Source organism: Apis dorsata, unplaced genomic scaffold, assembly GCF_000469605.1.
Source record: "Apis dorsata unplaced genomic scaffold, Apis dorsata 1.3 scaffold_117, whole genome shotgun sequence".
NCBI lineage: Eukaryota > Metazoa > Arthropoda > Insecta > Hymenoptera > Apidae > Apis > Apis dorsata.
The window spans coordinates 269,917-287,675 of NW_006263411.1; the positions used below are offsets into that span (position 1 = coordinate 269,917).

The window sequence follows — 17,759 nt, forward strand, 5'->3', positions numbered from 1 at the left end:
TTTTTAAATTATTTTATAATAATGATAAAAATTTAATACTTCGAATTATTGAAACATGATTGGGACATATAAATCAATATAGAATAGTTTATTTTTGCATGGCATTAAGACGAAAATTTTTTAGTTTCGTAAATTTAATGATACATAATAAACCGCTATGAAGAAAGAGTTAATTCCACTCTGAAATCGTTTGATAAAGATAACGATAATTAATTTTTCTGAATTATTAAATGAGTTAAAAAAACACATAAATAATAAGAATTTCAATTCCTTTAAACTTATTAAGTTTATAGGATATATAATTGAATAATAATAATCGAATATTTTCTCTGTAATCTGATTATCGATATCTTAAATTACGAATGAATTATCAAGGTATGAAAAATAAAATTTTCATATTTTCTATTTTATAATTATAAAATTTATTTTAATCAAACTATTAAAATATTTTCGATAATGATATTAAACACAACTGTATTTAAATATTTATTCATTTAATGATAAAATATTAATGATAATAATGATAAAATATAACTCATTATATTTTACTCATTAAATAAATTAATATATTATGGTAAATATTATAATAAATATGATTTAAATTATATCATTTTAAGCAGAAAAATATAATAATAACATTTTCATATTTATATTTCAGTATTGAACTTTTCTTTATTTCTTTATTTCATTCAGTATTTCTTATTTTAATCTGCTATATATTTAAAAAACGAATGAACTGAAGAGAATTGATAATCAATCATTTCTAATATATCTTTGTTGATAATAAATGCATACCGGATTTAAAATAATGAGCAAGAAGTATTGAAAATATTGACTTAATTGTATTACTAAAGAGGTTAGAAATTGAAAAATAATAATAAAAAATAAAAATTTTATCAATAACATATAAATAAATTATTTTTTTTTAATAAATATTAAAAAATCTTTGATTAATTTTTTTTACATGATTATTTTTAATTAATAAAATTTTTTAATTTTGCAGATTTGATCAATGACAAAAATTTTTCTAAATTCAAATACAATGCAATTGCCTGCATTTTAAATTTCATTTTCAAACAAACAAAAGATAAATATGATATGCAAACATGATGTATGTATATTCTTAACATTAAAAAATTATATATGTTAGAAAGTATAGATTATTAGTTATATCCTTCAAAGTATTGCGATAATATAAAGTAAATAACTAATTATAGCAATGACAAATCCAATCTACTTTGACTATCTCTATTTTATTTATATTTTATAATTTTTTCATAAAATAGTTGTCTTTATTCTATATTAGTTTATTTGGAAATAAAAATATGAAAAAATTAATATTAAAAAAAAATATTTAAAAAAATTGTAATAATTATAATTTTTAAAAAATAGAATATAAAAATAATATATCATAAAATAATAACTTTATAAGTTTAATTTTAATGTTAATTATTTTAATATAAATTTTTTTTTATTAAGAATTATATAGTATTTGTTATTCTAAATAATCTCGATTATATGTCATATCATTAAATTAACAGTTCATATATGCATTAGTCATTCGTGACTCATCATGTTCAATAGACGTAAGTTTATCGTATGTTTAATATTTAAGCGAAGCAAGAAAACGGAATTATAGAAAATTCACGGAATCATTAATTTCGTATAAATAAAGATCAAAATAGATTCTTTTGATCTGTTTTATAAATTTATTAGCAAAAGCTTTTTATTAAATTTCATTCGATATATTATATGTATTATTTCTTATTTTGTTTTATGCAATCGAATTTTCTTAGATTAGAGTAAAATTCAGATAAAAACATACATATTAATTAAAAATAATTTATAGCAATATTTTGTTTATATATATGTGTAAAATAAATGGAACTTGAAATCTGGAAAATTATTGCAAAGAATGTAGTTTCCTTTCCTTTCCAGGGCAACATTTAAATAAAAGAAAGTAGATCATTTTAGAAAATATATTTCAATTATAGAAATCTTGTAATAAAAACAAAATTAGTAATTTGTTATTGAAAAAATGATAAAATGATAATTTGATTTATGGAAGACTATTTTTTTGATTTTTAAAGATTGGACTATGAATTTGACTTGTAGAGATAAAATAATACACTTAAATGTAGTAAATAATTCAGAAAATAAATTTATATTTCGATTTGTAAATATTTTTAAGTTTATAAAAATTCATATAAATACAAAAAATTATAACATAATTTTTAAATTATTTATATTTTTTTTTATTATCCTAATTATTTTTTTTATAATATTTTATATATATTTATACAATATTATTATAATAACTTTTTAATTTTAAAATTTTGGTAGATAAAAAAAATTGATTTGCTATAATACCATTTATTTATTTTTATTTTTTATATAATATGTGAACGATCTCTATGAGATTGATCTGAATCTTTTTAATAATAAATCGAAACATTAGATTGAATCACATGTAGAGATGATGATTTCACTGTTTCGATAAATCTAATGCGTTTAAAAGCGATTTTGACATACTAGTATAAGTGAATACTCTTTTTATAAGTTAAAATCTTTAAAAGTTTGATTCAAGATTAAATGAAGACTTTTTTCAAATATTTGACTGATATTAACTGTCAAGATTATTCTATCACGTACATTTATTTCATTTACAATATTACATCGACAAACGAGAATGAGAGTCTCTGGCTTGCCTTGACGCTCCTTACAAATCGATCCAACTTCCATATGGCTATATCTTTTCGATGTGTATATATGTGCGTTTGTATACATATATACGATTATGTCTTGCGACAACAAACTACAACGCACTTTACGTTCCATTTCCAGTGTATCGAGTTTGACCTCAGTTACTGACATAAATTGCACGAATGAGGGAGTATATGTGCTTCAACCTATTTAATCTTTCACCCGCCAATTTTTCTTACTTTCTTTTTTACATATATTCATATCAATTTTGTAATAATATAATTTATTCTATAGTAAAGAAGTAGAGTTTAATAATGAAATTTTTAAAAATAATTTAAAAAATCGGGATACTTTATTTATTTGAATAATTTTTATAATTGTTGAATTAAATCTAAACATCTTCATTTAATAATGAATATATTAGAGATATTTTCAATCAATTTAAAATATAATTAATTATATTATATATTTATTAAATAAATTGTATTATAATTTAAATTCAAATTCAAAAGTACATAAATTTTGAAATTTTAAGAATTTTTTAAATCATATTGTACATATATATATAATATTTAATCAAAAATATATAATTGCATTTAGTTCGCATTTTATTTTTATATTTAAATAAATAATTGAATCAGAAATGATAATAATATTTTTATAAGTCTTTCTAATTTATGAAGTTTCATTTTTATTATTACTAATTAAAATTTTGCAATAAAAATAAAAATAATTTTAGCATTTATCATTATAAATCATTTTATTTGTAAATATAATTTTATTAATTAATTTAATTTTATTATCTTTATAATTTAATAAAGAATAAAATAATTTTTATATCATATTTTCTATATATTAATATATTAAATATATTTTTTCAGGTGGCGTGGGGTACGGCAGTAATGGAATTGCAGAGCTGGCTGCTCTATCATCTTGTAGCCGTAACCGACTGCAATCAAGGTACACAAATGTTAACTGTATGATGCTCTGATTCGTTCCCACGAATAAGAACACAAGCACGAACGCATTTGCACAACACGCAACATCATTCTATGTTGCTCATTTAATTTCTGAATATAATATTGTTTTATACATGTATATTTTGCGTCAAATTATATTGATTCGTTTTACATCCTTGCTTATTTTAGTTACTTTTGCCTGAGTTTCGACTGTGCTCACAGAACACTTCTTTATTTCATTCATAATCCCGTTATCGCCTAGAGGAAACAGCGGTCTACCAATGTTTGATGGTAAGTTCTGATCACACGCACATTATATATACTATTATTTTCACAATATTTATGTTGATATATTAATAATAAAATAAATCTTACTTTATATTACTTTAATCAAAATAAATATATTAAATATTTAAAAAAAAATTCTAATAAAAAATCTATAAATTAAAGTTTGTATTATAGATACATATATATATTGATATATATGTATATATATATGATATATATATATATATATATTGATACATATATATTGTATACTAATATGAATGTGAACATTATATATTTATATAATTTATTATAATTTTGTATCCTTTATTTTTTATGCATAATATTATATATATCATATATGAGGAAGTTCTTCTTCGAATTCCATATTATTAATCCTTGTAGAATTTTTTACCAATTTTTCTAATTTCCAATATTTATTAATTGCAAATTTATAATCTTATTTCATAATAATTATGAATAAATAATTTTTGACAAATCCATATGTATATAAAATCTTACGACTTTTTAAATACTTACATATTATATTCACAATTTTAAATACTTACATTATATTATTATAATATACAGAGAAATTAGCTTTGTCAACTTTTCTAATAATGTACATTGTATAAAATTTATTCACAAAAGAACCATTATTCAACCCCATCTTGCCAAGCAGATGGTACAACGCTTGTAATTTTTTTTCCAGTGATGCAGTCGGCGACTACATTGAACGGGGGATCTTATCCCGCCGGAGGCACCGGAAGTCGCGCTCGTGATTTAGGTCTTCGAGCGCAAAAAAAACTTCTTGGCAGAGTCGTATCTACAGGAGCCGGAAGATCACTGTTGATAGATGATGCTACTACATCACTTCTGGATAATCTTTATAAACTTATGGAAAGAGCTGCAAAAACTAATCCTAGTTTAGACAAGAAGCAGCCTGAAAAGGTTTTAAAAAATATTGTTAAATTATCCATTAAAGTACGTGTTCTTCTCTCTATACTTATTGATATAAGTGCAATTGTGATTTTTTCAACAAGATTTTATCAATATGTCTTTCATTTAATTACATCCATTTTAGGTGGGTCTTTTACAACGTAATCAACAATTAAACGTTACCGATGATGCAAAACTTGCCGAAATAAGAACTGCCCTTAGAGCTGTAGCCATGTCTGTGGTTTCATTTTATGAATTAGAATTCAGTTTCGATAGGGCGTATTTAATAAAATCATTAGAACGATGCAGAACTGCAATACAAACATTTATAAAACCACATCTTACAGATAAATCTCAAGATCGATGTGATCAAGTGTTCGATTTCTTAACGCATTCCGATTTCTTGGATTCCGTTTTTAGACAAGATTCGGAACATAGACCTATCCTTGGAATGCTAGTTAGTGATATAAATAAGGCCTTAGATGCTGGGCATCTTTGATTTTTTTTTAAAACGCGACTGAATTTTTGCAATCAATGGGGAGCATGAACAAAAATTATACTTATATTTGCTAAAAGATAATTAAGGGAAGATAATAACTTTCCTCCCTAATTATTTTTTGAAAAAAAAAAAAAAAAAAAAAAAAAAAATTTTTTTTTTTTTTTTTCAAAAAAAAATTAGGGGGGGAAGTTTTTTTTTTCCCTTAATTTTTTTTTTGCAAATATAAGAAAAATTTTTTTTTTTTTTTTTCAAAAAAAAATTAGGGGGGGAAGTTTTTTTTTTCCCTTAATTTTTTTTTTGCAAATATAAGAAAAATTTTTTTTTTTTTTTTTAAAAAAAAAAAAAAAAAAAAAAAAGAAAGAAAAAAAATCAAAAAAAGAAATCCAATGTATGTGTGATATCAATTATTTACAGTCGCCTGTATAATAAAAAATAATGATAAATATGTTTTTGATATGAAAGGATTTTGAAATATGATGTTTCCCGTGAAAATCGATCGATTTCACAGTAGTGCTCACCAATTTATGCAATAATTGTGAAATACTCTATTTATTTTCAGAATGTATATTGTTATGATCAGTATATTTATTTACAATAATTATGCGTTAGAATACCAATTGTCAATCTATACCAAAAAAAAAAAAAAGAAATGAGCTTATTTATACCCAAAAATGGGTTTATAGTAATTATGGTAGATTATGTTAATCTTAACAAAATAGCGTATCAAAAAAGCAATTTGTCATTACTGAGAATGCACTAAAAAATATGTGCTCTAAAATATTTTTTTTACTCGTCAAGCTATACTTTGACATATCGACGAGTAATCTATGAAGATAAATTTTCTCCTGTTACTATACGCCTCAATACATTTTTGACACGACATATCTAATATAGTGGCTAAGCCTCGATAATTGAATTGAAAAATATTTACATCACATGTATTACAAGTATGTCGCAGTGTTGCGTGTTTTGTATAAATTATACACTCTTTACACATTATTTGTGATGATTCTAAATGAAATAAAAATCTTGTATTGATATATATTAATAAATTATTTATAATAAGAGGAATTACTTTTTCCCTGAATATTTATTTCTAATTCTTTCAAAGAAAAACTGATAAACACAATTGTAATTAATGATTTGATATATTTATTTACATGAATTATTTAACGCACACACTCGCACGCACATACATAAAATTAATGCAGTTTATTCATCTATCAAATAGCACTGCCTGTATGAAATATTTAATATTTTAAATATCAAATAAAAGTAAAGAAACAATAACATACATTTTATAATTGATTCTAGCGAAATATATATTTGCTTAAAATTGTTATAATACTTTAATTAAAAAACAGAAACAACGAAAATAATCTAATTGTAATTTATAAGAAATTTTTACATATACATATTAATTGCACTGGATATTTTTCTAACATTAAAGGATGTAATTTTTAAAACAAAATTTTAAATAAGTTTATAACCAATTTACATATTATTCGTATTATTCTTACATAAGTTATAAATAATTTTTGAGAAGTGTTTTATTACAGATATAATAAAACATATTGAATTATATTCAACAAATCTAAATATATTCTTGTGATACAGAAAAAGAAATATATGATATATATAAAACATCTTAGAAAAGATTGAAGAAAATTGAAAAAAATTATTAAAAGATAATTATTTTTAAATTACTCTAATATATTATAATTTTTTCACAAAATTTTTTTCACATGCTAAGCATAATACACGAAAAATATTTTCTGATACAGCAATGCAGTAATTGTACCTGTATAAATTTTTTTTTATAACTTATATTTATAGTTTATGTATAAAAATTATTTATGTATATTTTTCCTATTGCATTATTTGAGTTAAATTACATGATACTTAGATTTGTTTTGTTTAAATGATATTAGTATGAAAATTAGGACGTATTAATATGGACAATATTTGAAGTCATTTGAAAATTTTATATGGAAAAGAATGATTTTTGCGAGTTAAAATTAATAATTACTTTGAAAGTGTATACTCTGAAATATATAAAATTACTGCATACATCAAAAAATAAAATTATGGATAGTTTGTAACATTGTATTATAATAGTAATGTTTGAAGTATTTATAGTAAAAGTACATGTGATAATTGTATTAAAATGTATTCAATGTATTCATTCATTATGCATGATCATATACATGTTCGTACAATCTAATCATGAATTTATAAATACAACACACATTTTTATTCATTATGTAATGCAATGATATTATGAATAAATGTTAACAATTTATAATCTGTTAATATAAACAGAATATAATTTGTTATCAGATATACATGTATTCACTGAGATATACTAATAATTCAATTGTTTATTGTTTATATGTCAACGATTTCTTGATCCATTAAAATGTTTTATTCTAAGTATTGAAAATGCACTTGCATTTTTTTATTATATCAACAAATTTCATACATAAAACAAATTGGTGAACTTACTTGATCATTTAAGTACACCAAAATTTAAAAATATCATTTATCTCAAAAATTAGACATAAATCTATTTAATTAAATATAAAATGATTCTGGATAATTAACATTATTACAATTCATTCATTGAAAATACATTTGATGAATTATATATAAAAAAAGAAATTTATCGCAGATTGTGTATATATAATGTTTTCTAATTGCAAATGTGCACAGCTGATTTCTTTTGATATTTCAATATCATAAAATTATATCATATATCATAATTAATTTCAATGAATTTATAATTTCATCTATTTGTACTTATCTTTATACATCAAATACGAATTATTACAATTAATAAATTTAACATTATATATGTACAATGATATTAACGAAAAAAATTATTAAAAAAAATAATTAATTTAAATTAATAAACTGAATATATTTTTTAAATCTTCGATTTAACAGAATATTAACAATTGCTATGCACATTTATAAAATATTGTTTTATAATTCATGCATTGACTAAAATTATATATGTTTGACATTCTATATGATATATAGAAATACATTATAAAGATTTTAATAGATATTGTTTTTCTTAAAATAAATTTTTTATAACAAATATTCATTGTGTATTGTTCTCTTAAGGCCAGTATTAAAATTTCAACTTGATAGATTGCATCTAAGAAACTTAATGTTCATTGCAGTGTCATTCGTTGATTAATTTTAAAAATTTTTATTTCTATTGTACAGATGTAGAAATGTACAATAAGAATTACAAACGCTACACTGTATGCAGATGACAAAAATTTAAATAAGTAATCATAACTTGTAATAATGTGCTTTTTTTTAAAATGCATTGATTTTCTATAAGAGATCTTTATTCAATAATTTGTTAGATTTCAAATATAATAAATAATACTAGAGCAAAATTTTATATTAAAAGAAATAGCTTAATAATTTTACAATAAGCTGATAATAAAGTCATAACATAAATCATGTCAATCATAAAATTATCATTCACCACATATTAATTTTAAATATACAATAATGTATTAATACGTCAAATTTGGTTCTTTTCACATTGCATACAAACATGTTGATATAATTGATTAGTAATATGAAATTGTTCAATGAAAATCACTTTCAGAGTCAATATACAATTGAAATGATAAAAAATTGGATATATTTATTTGTATCACTTATTTTATCAGGCAGTTGAGATATATACACCTCTAATTATAAAATCTTTTCATCATTCGTTCTTCTTCATTTATTCATAAAGTATAAAAATCTTTGAAAAGTGTATATTATTATCTTAAAATTTTAATGCCTAAATAAAATTGTTTACATCTCACTTTCATATAATAAAATCGAAAGAAAATGAAATTATACAAACATGAATATACAAGATGATAATGACCAGAAAACGTTTCTTAAGTCTATGGTGTATATACCTCTTGAGATAAAATTTTAATAATATTTAGTTAAATGTACAATTTATAGTTACTTACGTAAAAATCGATGCGGATCTTTTATTGATTAAAATTAACTTTATTGCCATAATCCTGCATAATTACCATAAAGATTTACGGGAAGAGGTCCACCAGCGGTGAATAATCGAGTTCCTGATCCATCATAACAATGAGTATATATAGCAGGTGTATATTTTACATTTTGAAATCCGTCTATGTACTCTTCATCAGGAAACTGATATTATTATGAAAAAATATTATGATTAATATTAATATTAACTCAATCATATATATATAAAAAGAAAAAAAAATTCTTAAATAAATTTTTAAACAATTTGAATAGTTTACTACACTTAATTAAAAAAAAAAAGGAATTTTAAAACATACCACATATCCTTTTGATGCTTTTAATACAACAATTCTGTTAGAATTAATTGATGATTCAAGATACTTTTGAGCTCTAACATCATAAAAGAACATCATTCCTAAGCCTGTTCCAATGGTTAAAACAGAACCTTGAAAACTAACAGATCGAATTCCACAACCGCTATATCTATAAAAAAAATATTATGATCGAATAAAAAAAAAAATCATAAGTTATAATAAATTTGAAGAAATTGAAATAATGTTATATACCGTGAAGGTATTCTTTTTATAGGTTGCACAGTTCTTGCATCTAAAAGTAAAGTATATGAACGGCATCCTACAGCATAAACACCATCATCTTGTACAGCAAGACAAACATTTTCTTGACAAACTGGTAATTTTCTAGATATCTTTTGTCTAAAAGTCTCAGCAGACCAAATGTGAATGAAATTATTCAGAGTAATAGCAGCAATTTCTTTATATGTTCTATTGAAGACAAGAGCTCGTACTTTTTGTGCAGATCTACATTCCTTAACACACACAGGTTGAATCAACCTAATATAAAAAAAATAATAATATATTTATAAAATATATTTATTAATATGTTTGTTTATATTTTATATATTTTTATAATATTTTATAATATATAATACAAATATAATTTTTATTTTATATACCTATGCGTTGGCACATCTGCTTTATCAGGAGCTTCAGCAAGATCATTATCTATACGCCATAAAGCCATTTTGGTATCTCTAGAACCAGAAACTAAAAATTCATCATCTAACCAACACATATCAAAAATCCAATCTCTATGACCACCTTCTCCTACACAAACTGGATCTAAAGTTGGTAGCCTATATATTGCTATTTCATTACTATTTCTTGCTCCAGTTGATAGGAGAGTTCTGCAAAATTATAAATTTTAATAATGCAATAATGAATTTTAAATTTAAATGAGAATTATTTCTTATTTAAATACCTAGAAGGATTAATTTGAACAGAATGTATACCACATTGCTGTTCAGGAACAGCACCACCTCCTGAATTAATTTGTCTTCCATGTAGAGATGGTATTTGATCTAATTTTTGTGTTGCTACATCATAAACCATCAATTTGTTGCATTTTGTACCAAATACTACTTGCCTATCACTTAACCATTGAGAACAAAAGACTTTATTCATATTGTTTAAGCTAACTGAATATTCTTTAAATAAATCATGAGTTAATATGTGTCGAAATCCATATTCTTGATTAATTTTTCTCACTTCTCTTGTATTTGTTTCTCTTGCACGTACATAATCCACAAAATTAAATGAAGTTCTTAAAAATTGTTTTCCTTCACTTACAGTCTCTGCTTCATCATCACTTGATTCATAACATATAAAATCATCTGGTTTGTCCGACTTTCTATTTCTTTCCAATCTCAAAGCTAATCTAGAATCAAAAAGACTACTTCCTTATAATGGAAATTGTTTAAAATAGTACTTTATAAGAAAAGTAATAAAAATTATAAATGGTCTCTAATTTAACATTTTTTATATGGTTTACCTTCTAGCACGACGTTCTTCTAAACGAGTTCCACTAGCACAGGGAGGATGTCTACCATAAACAGTCATTCGCTGTGTTTCAGCCATTATGTTTAAATTTTATTATTTATTAATTAATATATATTAGAATATTTAAATGTTGTCGCATATAAAATTTATTTGATAACTTGTTATAATTATCCTTACTTATATAATATGAGACTATTTTTAACAATATAGTCCCAAAAATATTTTAAATGTCTTTGATTACAATATCCCAATTAAATTGTTCTACCTAAATGGAACATAAATACATGTTCCTATCATTATAAGCAAAGCCAAACTTTCTTTGTTTGACCTCCAAAAAAAGGAACTATTAATTTAAAAAACTTGCTTATATTCATGCATTAATATGATCATTGTAATGATCTCTCAAACATTGTAGAAAAATCAAAGTATCCAAAATAAATATCCAACACTAATAAAGGAAATTTCAATCTCCTCTGGTGTAATATATTTATAAACGTGGTATGCAATGAAATAACAAGAAACTATCTTGGCAGCAATTCTCCTTTGACTGAAACAAAATCAAGCTTCAAATTCTTTTCTGGCTTTTTAAAATAATCAAAGCTTTTCGATCTCAAAGATTATCGAATACTTTTATAAACATTCAAGTTTTTTTAATTATTTATAAAATACAACAAACCTTAGTAAAACGGCAATTGCCGAATCTATCGTGATATCTAACCGAAATTTTTCAGATGAAATCTTTTCTTTTATCAGATGTACATCATAATTATATAACTTGCATACACTTATAGATGATAATATGAACATCAAGGTTTCGTATTTAAATTATGCAAAGAAATAGAAAGAAAATCCACAAAATTCATGATAAGTAAAGAGACCTTTGAAGCACTAAGCAACTAACCATCGCCATATTGAAACGAACAGCAAAACCATAGAAAATTTAACAAAGCACACTGAAATCTTCTTAACATATCGTTCAAAATTCTTCCAAAATAATTTTCAGGAGTTTTTGTATTTAATAATTACAATTGGCAAATAAATTTTTGGACAATTACAAAAATCGAAGGGAGCAACTTCCATCAATTGTCAACAGGAGAAGTTCATCCCCTCTACTGAATTTTATTACAGAATTACAGCTGACATTTTGAAAGAAATGGCGTCCTTCAAGAAAATAAATACTAAAGTATTTGCAAGATCAGGTTCTGAATTAACTCCAGATATTATATACTGGAAAAAATATAGTGTAAGTATATTAAAATAATAAAAACAATTTAATTTTGTTGCTATAGTAATTGTATCATTTAATTTATAATACACACGTGTATAGAACTTAACCTAAATAAACAATATTTAAGATTATGTTATTAAATTTATAAAAATGTTTTTATATAATTTATTTAACAGGCTCCTGTTTTAGTTAAGGAATTTGGACCAATTGATTATATTGATTTTTCACCAGTAGAACCTCATTATTTTGCAGTCACTTGTTCAGTAAGAGTACAAGTGTATAATCCAATTACAAAATTAGTAACAAAAAATCTTAGTAAATTTAAAGAAGCTGCTTATGGTGGATCTTTTCGTAGTGATGGCAAATTACTTTGTGCTGGTGGTGAAGAAGCTGTAATTAGACTCTTTGATGTCAATGCAAAAAGTCTTCTTAGACTTTTCTCTGGACACAAAGCTGCTGTACATAGAACTTTCTTTACTGCGGATAATGTTCATATTGCTTCATTTTCTGATGACAAAAGTGTTATTATTTGGGATATACCTAGTGAAACACAAATAATATCTTTTAATGAACATTCAGATTATATCAGAGCTGGAGCAGTTAGTCCCATTTCTAGTGACATATTATTATCTGGTGGTTATGATAAACATATATATATGTATGATATAAGAACAAGCAAAAAAATTTTCAGTGTTAGCCATGAAGCTCCTGTTGAAAGTTTATTATTTTTACCTTCTGGTGGAATATTTTTATCTGCTGGTATGAATGATAATGATATGGAATATTTTAAATAATATTTTTTTTTAAATAATATTTCACATATTTTATTATATTTTTTATAATTATAAATAGGAGGAACAGAAATTAGAATATGGGATGCACTTGCTGGTGGCAGATTACTTGCAAAAATTACCCAACATCATAAAACTGTAACATGCTTGAAAATAGCTTCAAATGGACGTAGAATTTTATCTGGTTCTCTAGATAGACATGTAAAAATTTATGATTCTGGAACATATAAGACTGTTCATTCTTTGGATTATCCAAATTCTGTTCTTAGTATAGGAATTAGTGTAAGAAAATATATTTTACATTTTTAATTATATATTAGAAATTAAAGTAAAATATTATTAAACATTAAATTATATTTTATAAATTATATTACAAAAAACTATTATCACATATAATTTCTTGCAGTCAAATGATGAAACCATAGTAGCTGGTATGGTTGATGGTTTAATTTCTGTGAGAAGAAGAGAAGAAGATGTAAAAACTGAGAAACCACAACGTAAAAAAGTATCATATAGATATTCTGGAAAAAATTTACACATACATCAAGTCGATGTTATTGTACATGAAGAACTTAAAGAAATTATGTCCAAACATGATACTTATTTAAGAAAATTCGAATATTCAAAAGCTTTAGATTCTGTAATGGCAAGTTATATAGTAAATAAAACGCCGCATGTTACGGTTGCGCTCATGCAAGAGCTTATCAGAAGGCAGGGTTTAAAACAAGCTTTTAGTGGTAGAGATGGCAAGTCACTTGTAAATATTCTTAAGTTTTTAAATAAATATATAGGAAATATTCGATTTGGAAGAATACTACTACATGTAGCTAATATACTAATGGGTATGCTATAATTTTTTATATCTAATTTTTATATTTTTATTATATCTAATTTTTTTTCAAAGAATTTATTTTTATATATTTATTATATAATTTAGATAAATATTTTGATTTCTTAATATAGATGTCTATGAAGATCATTTAGATGAACTTGCAGCGGAACCACGGAAAATGTTCAGTATTTTAGCAGCAAAATTAGAAGAAGAAGAAAATTTAATATTAGCATTATCAGAATTACAAGGAAAATTGCATATGATATTATCTGCCGCGGAAATTATACCTCCTACACCAGTAAAAGATATTCAAACTTTAGAACCTTCAAATGCTGCACAAAAAAATTTAATTTTAAGTATAGCATGAATATAATTTAATATAAACTTATTTATGTATAAAAAATCTGTACATATTTTTCATAAATATTTTTATAAAATTGAATTATGTTACATATTTTTAATTCTAAAAATGTTTATTATGGATATAAATATTTAAAATACAATAGACCAGAGAATTTCATTCTTCTTAATTTACATTACTTAAATGCATAATACGTATTTCTATAGCATAAATAATTAAAAAATGTATATCAAATTTTATCTATTTTTACTTTATACTAGAATCTACAGATGTACATAATTACTTTATTTCACGTAATTTTTTTGAGACATTTTTGCCAGGCAGCTGAGGATGGTTTATCAGGCATTATCCATCCAATTGGTATTGCAAATGCATCATTATCTGAACTTATATATTTATCCCAAGCAGTTCTAGAATATAAAATAATTATTTACAAATTTTTATAATTTAATATAAAAAAATTTAATAATAATATTGTAACTACTCACCTTATGGAAACAAAATTATTTAAGTCTGAATTAAATTGATCAAATGTTATTTTTCTTCCAAATAATACTTTTTCCCATTCATCGAAAAGATTTTTCTTTTGTTTTTCAATTCTCTTTTCATTATCATTCTTTAACATTAATTTTAGACCTTGTTCTTCTGTAGAATATTCATGATCAAGCATTGACCATTGTTCTGTTAATTTTGCTAAATATAAAAACATAATTATTAAATATAATTATTAAAATATTTATTATAAACTAATATTGAAAAATACCAATAATATTATTAAATGCTTCATCAGCTGCTGAAGATAAATGTTCCCCTCTTGCTCTGGCAATATTAGCTTTAACATTACGCAAATTTCGTAATTCTTGTAACAATCCAAGATATTTCCTAGCATCAATTTTTTTCCCTCTAACATCAAATAAAATCATATCAGCATCTTTACGTAAATTTTCTTCTTGCTTTTCTTTATCTATTACGGCTTGTTCTTTCCTAATCCACAAATCAATCTGTGCATGCATTCTTACTCTTTTTTCCATTTTTATTATTTTTTCATTTTTCCATTTCTCCTTTTTAATTTTTTCTCTTAATCTTTTTTTCTTTCGTTTCTCTAAATCCTTTTTTAATTGATTTAACAAATTTTGTTCTCTAATAGGTTCTAATAATTGAACAATTTCTTCCTTTGCTGCATTACAAATATTTATTTTCTGTTGCCACTCATCTTCCATCAAATGTTGGCTATTCTTAAATTCTGCACAAATTATCTTTAATTTCTCATTTAATTTATATGCAGATGCTATAGTATTTTTAATTATTGCAATTTTTGATTTTCTGCATATATTTCTCTGGTCATTTATATTATTAGATTGATCAATTTCTAAGAGAAAATTTTCAATATTTTTTTCATCTGCTTGTCGAATTCCTAAATTAATTACTGATGTAGCATTTTCATTTTCAAATGTACCAACTGGATAAATATAATTTTGATATATATTCACATTATAATTTGGATTATAAATATATTGATTCATTAGATGAGACATATTATAATTTGGATCCATATAATTTTGTGTAGGATCCTCTAAATTTTGATCATTAAACATAATTACTAAAGACTATTTAATTTGAAAAAATATAAAATATCTTAATACTATCACTTTCTTTATGCATTAAATGATTACTTTAACTTGTTTACAAATCTTATGTTATTTTAGATGAAAATATAGTTTTCTCAACTTTTCACAATATTTTAGTAAAATTAGTAGGCTTTGTTTTTTAACACATTTCCATAATTTCTCCTTCTTTAGGAAGTTGAGCTTCTGCTTCTTGTAATATTTTTTCTGCTTCAATATAATCTTCAATCTCTTTCAAATCTTGCTCTGTATCCAAAATTTTTTTAAGTTCTTCAAAAGCCTTTGCAAGACGTCGTTGACAATCTGGTACCATCATAAGAGATTCTTGAAGTACTTCTTCTTGTTTTTTTATATCATAACCATCTTTATCTGTAATAAAATTAAAGTGATATAAAAATTATTATATTTGAAAGAAATTAAAATAAGATGAATATTTAATTGTGATATTTTATATAAATAAATGTACAAGCATTATAATATAGCATATCAATTATTGAATCAAATAAAAATTTTGAAATATTAAAAAATGAAAAATATACGAAAATATTTGCTAAATAACACAGCTATTGAAAGGATAAAAATAACAAAAATAACTAGCTTTTGATGGCATTTTTCAAAATATTTTTCTCACCCTGTTCCTTTAATTTTTGTATCCTTTCACGTTGCTGTGCTGCTTCTTTTTCATATGTGATTTTTTCTTTCGCGAGACGTTTCACTACTCCAGTCTTAATTTTTAAAATTCTTATACGAGGATCAGACATTGTTTTAATTGAAATATTTTATTTCGGATGCAGAAAATGAAGCGTTTACTGATTAAACAAGGTTTTCCTTATAAGGTAAGATGAATAGCTATAAATGAAATCAAGAAAAATTCTATAACATAAAGGTTATACCGATTGATAATCGTAAACTCATATTCTATGAACTTATTAAGAATGACGATCATTTTAATCGATTATTTAATTTATGTTTAATATTTTATGAATTTTAAATAAAATAATTTTTACATTGAAATTAATATAAAATTTGATTCAAACAAAATACGTCTGTTTTTCATTTTTTTAAAAAATATTTTTATATGTATTGATATATTTACTTACTTATTTTTTTTATACAGACAAATTATTTGAATTAGGTTAGGTTAAAATCGTAACAGTTATCGTTATATGGCACTACTAATAGAATTTTATGATATAAAGGTTATACTGATTGATAAGACTCATTCCATTAACTTATATTCTTATAACATGAACTTGTCGAACTTGAGAATGTCGATCATTTCAATCGATTATTTAATTTGTATTTAATATTTTATGAATTTTAAATAAAATAATTTTTATATTGAAATTAATATAAAATTTGATTTAAACAAAATATGTTTGCAATTTTCATTTTTTTAAACAAATACTTTTACATATATTGATTTACTTATTCTTATATTTTTATATAGAAAAATTTGAGTTAGGTTAGGTTAAAATATTAATGGCATCACATTTTATCTTTAATTTTATTTGTATCATTTAAATAATAATATATCATTATAATATATCATTATGATATAAATATTCATATATATATATAATAATTAATTATAATATATACATATTATAATTAAATTATATTCATAAAAAATAAAAATCAAATATATTTATTTCTATGAATAATATAGATTT

The 17,759-nt window shown here is 22.9% G+C and overlaps 4 protein-coding genes across 15 annotated transcripts in view; 2 read left to right on the plus strand and 2 right to left on the minus strand.

Moving 5' to 3' along the window:
• LOC102670704 (tumor necrosis factor alpha-induced protein 8-like protein) overlaps positions 1–5,516 on the plus strand; it is an 8,227-nt gene extending 2,711 nt beyond the window's left edge. For 2 of the 10 annotated variants that reach the window (XM_006612585.2, XM_006612583.2), the window contains 3 exons: positions 3,585–3,663; positions 4,642–4,913; positions 5,014–5,516. In XM_006612585.2, the coding sequence (XP_006612648.1) occupies positions 3,606–3,663; positions 4,642–4,913; positions 5,014–5,367 (684 nt within the window). In that variant the 5' untranslated portion in view covers positions 3,585–3,605 and the 3' untranslated portion in view covers positions 5,368–5,516. The other 8 variants (XM_031508998.1, XM_006612581.2, XM_006612584.2 and 5 more) reach the window with 8 other exon arrangements.
• A 3,052-nt stretch (positions 5,517–8,568) lies between these two features.
• Positions 8,569–12,350, minus strand: LOC102672701 (DDB1- and CUL4-associated factor 12). Of its 2 annotated transcripts, none has more exons than XM_006612597.2 (7): positions 11,926–12,350; positions 11,242–11,796; positions 10,672–11,127; positions 10,367–10,597; positions 9,960–10,244; positions 9,711–9,876; positions 8,569–9,558 (listed from the first exon to the last, which is right to left on the minus strand). In XM_006612597.2, the coding sequence occupies exons 2-7, from the start codon at positions 11,325–11,327 to the stop codon at positions 9,403–9,405; spliced, it is 1,380 nt and encodes a 459-aa protein (XP_006612660.1). In that variant the 5' UTR covers positions 11,328–11,796; positions 11,926–12,350; the 3' UTR covers positions 8,569–9,402. The 2 variants fall into 2 exon arrangements, with proteins under 2 accessions (XP_006612660.1, XP_031364829.1); XM_031508969.1 differs by having other exon boundaries at positions 10,672–11,142.
• Positions 12,341–14,603, plus strand: LOC102672570 (U3 small nucleolar RNA-associated protein 15 homolog). The gene is made up of 5 exons (XM_006612596.1): positions 12,341–12,492; positions 12,654–13,236; positions 13,330–13,550; positions 13,675–14,110; positions 14,232–14,603. The coding sequence occupies exons 1-5, from the start codon at positions 12,403–12,405 to the stop codon at positions 14,465–14,467; spliced, it is 1,566 nt and encodes a 521-aa protein (XP_006612659.1). The 5' UTR covers positions 12,341–12,402; the 3' UTR covers positions 14,468–14,603.
• LOC102672438 (tubulin-specific chaperone A-like) lies at positions 14,555–17,430 on the minus strand. 2 transcript variants are annotated; one of them, XM_006612595.2, is made up of 4 exons: positions 17,187–17,336; positions 15,225–16,455; positions 14,950–15,154; positions 14,555–14,871 (listed from the first exon to the last, which is right to left on the minus strand). In XM_006612595.2, exons 2-4 carry the CDS (start codon positions 16,054–16,056, stop codon positions 14,751–14,753), a joined length of 1,158 nt encoding a protein of 385 aa, XP_006612658.1. In that variant the 5' UTR covers positions 16,057–16,455; positions 17,187–17,336; the 3' UTR covers positions 14,555–14,750. The 2 variants fall into 2 exon arrangements, with proteins under 2 accessions (XP_006612658.1, XP_006612709.1); XM_006612646.2 differs by lacking the exons at positions 14,555–14,871; positions 14,950–15,154 and adding an exon at positions 16,718–16,935 and having other exon boundaries at positions 16,147–16,455; positions 17,187–17,430.
• Between the last annotated feature and the right edge of the window lie 329 nt (positions 17,431–17,759).

What these genes read in the sequence shown, in the direction of transcription:
- LOC102672701 (XM_031508969.1), bottom strand. Translation starts at nt 11,327, where the DNA reads ATGGCTGAAACACAGCGAATGACTGTTTATGGTAGACATCCTCCCTGT. An exon ending in GCAGATGTGCCAACGCATAG is followed by an intron (nt 10,245 to 10,366) that starts GTATATAAAATA and finishes TTTTTATATTAG; the next exon opens with GTTGATTCAACCTGTGTGTG. An exon ending in AAGCATCAAAAGGATATGTG is followed by an intron (nt 9,559 to 9,710) that starts GTATGTTTTAAA and finishes TAATAATATCAG; the next exon opens with TTTCCTGATGAAGAGTACAT.
- LOC102672570 (XM_006612596.1), top strand. Translation starts at nt 12,403, where the DNA reads ATGGCGTCCTTCAAGAAAATAAATACTAAAGTATTTGCAAGATCAGGT. An exon ending in TATACTGGAAAAAATATAGT is followed by an intron (nt 12,493 to 12,653) that starts GTAAGTATATTA and finishes TTTATTTAACAG; the next exon opens with GCTCCTGTTTTAGTTAAGGA. An exon ending in TGGAATATTTTTATCTGCTG is followed by an intron (nt 13,237 to 13,329) that starts GTATGAATGATA and finishes AATTATAAATAG; the next exon opens with GAGGAACAGAAATTAGAATA.
- LOC102672438 (XM_006612595.2), bottom strand. Translation starts at nt 16,056, where the DNA reads ATGTTTAATGATCAAAATTTAGAGGATCCTACACAAAATTATATGGAT. An exon ending in AGCATTTAATAATATTATTG is followed by an intron (nt 15,155 to 15,224) that starts GTATTTTTCAAT and finishes TTTTATATTTAG; the next exon opens with CAAAATTAACAGAACAATGG. An exon ending in AATAATTTTGTTTCCATAAG is followed by an intron (nt 14,872 to 14,949) that starts GTGAGTAGTTAC and finishes TTTATATTCTAG; the next exon opens with AACTGCTTGGGATAAATATA.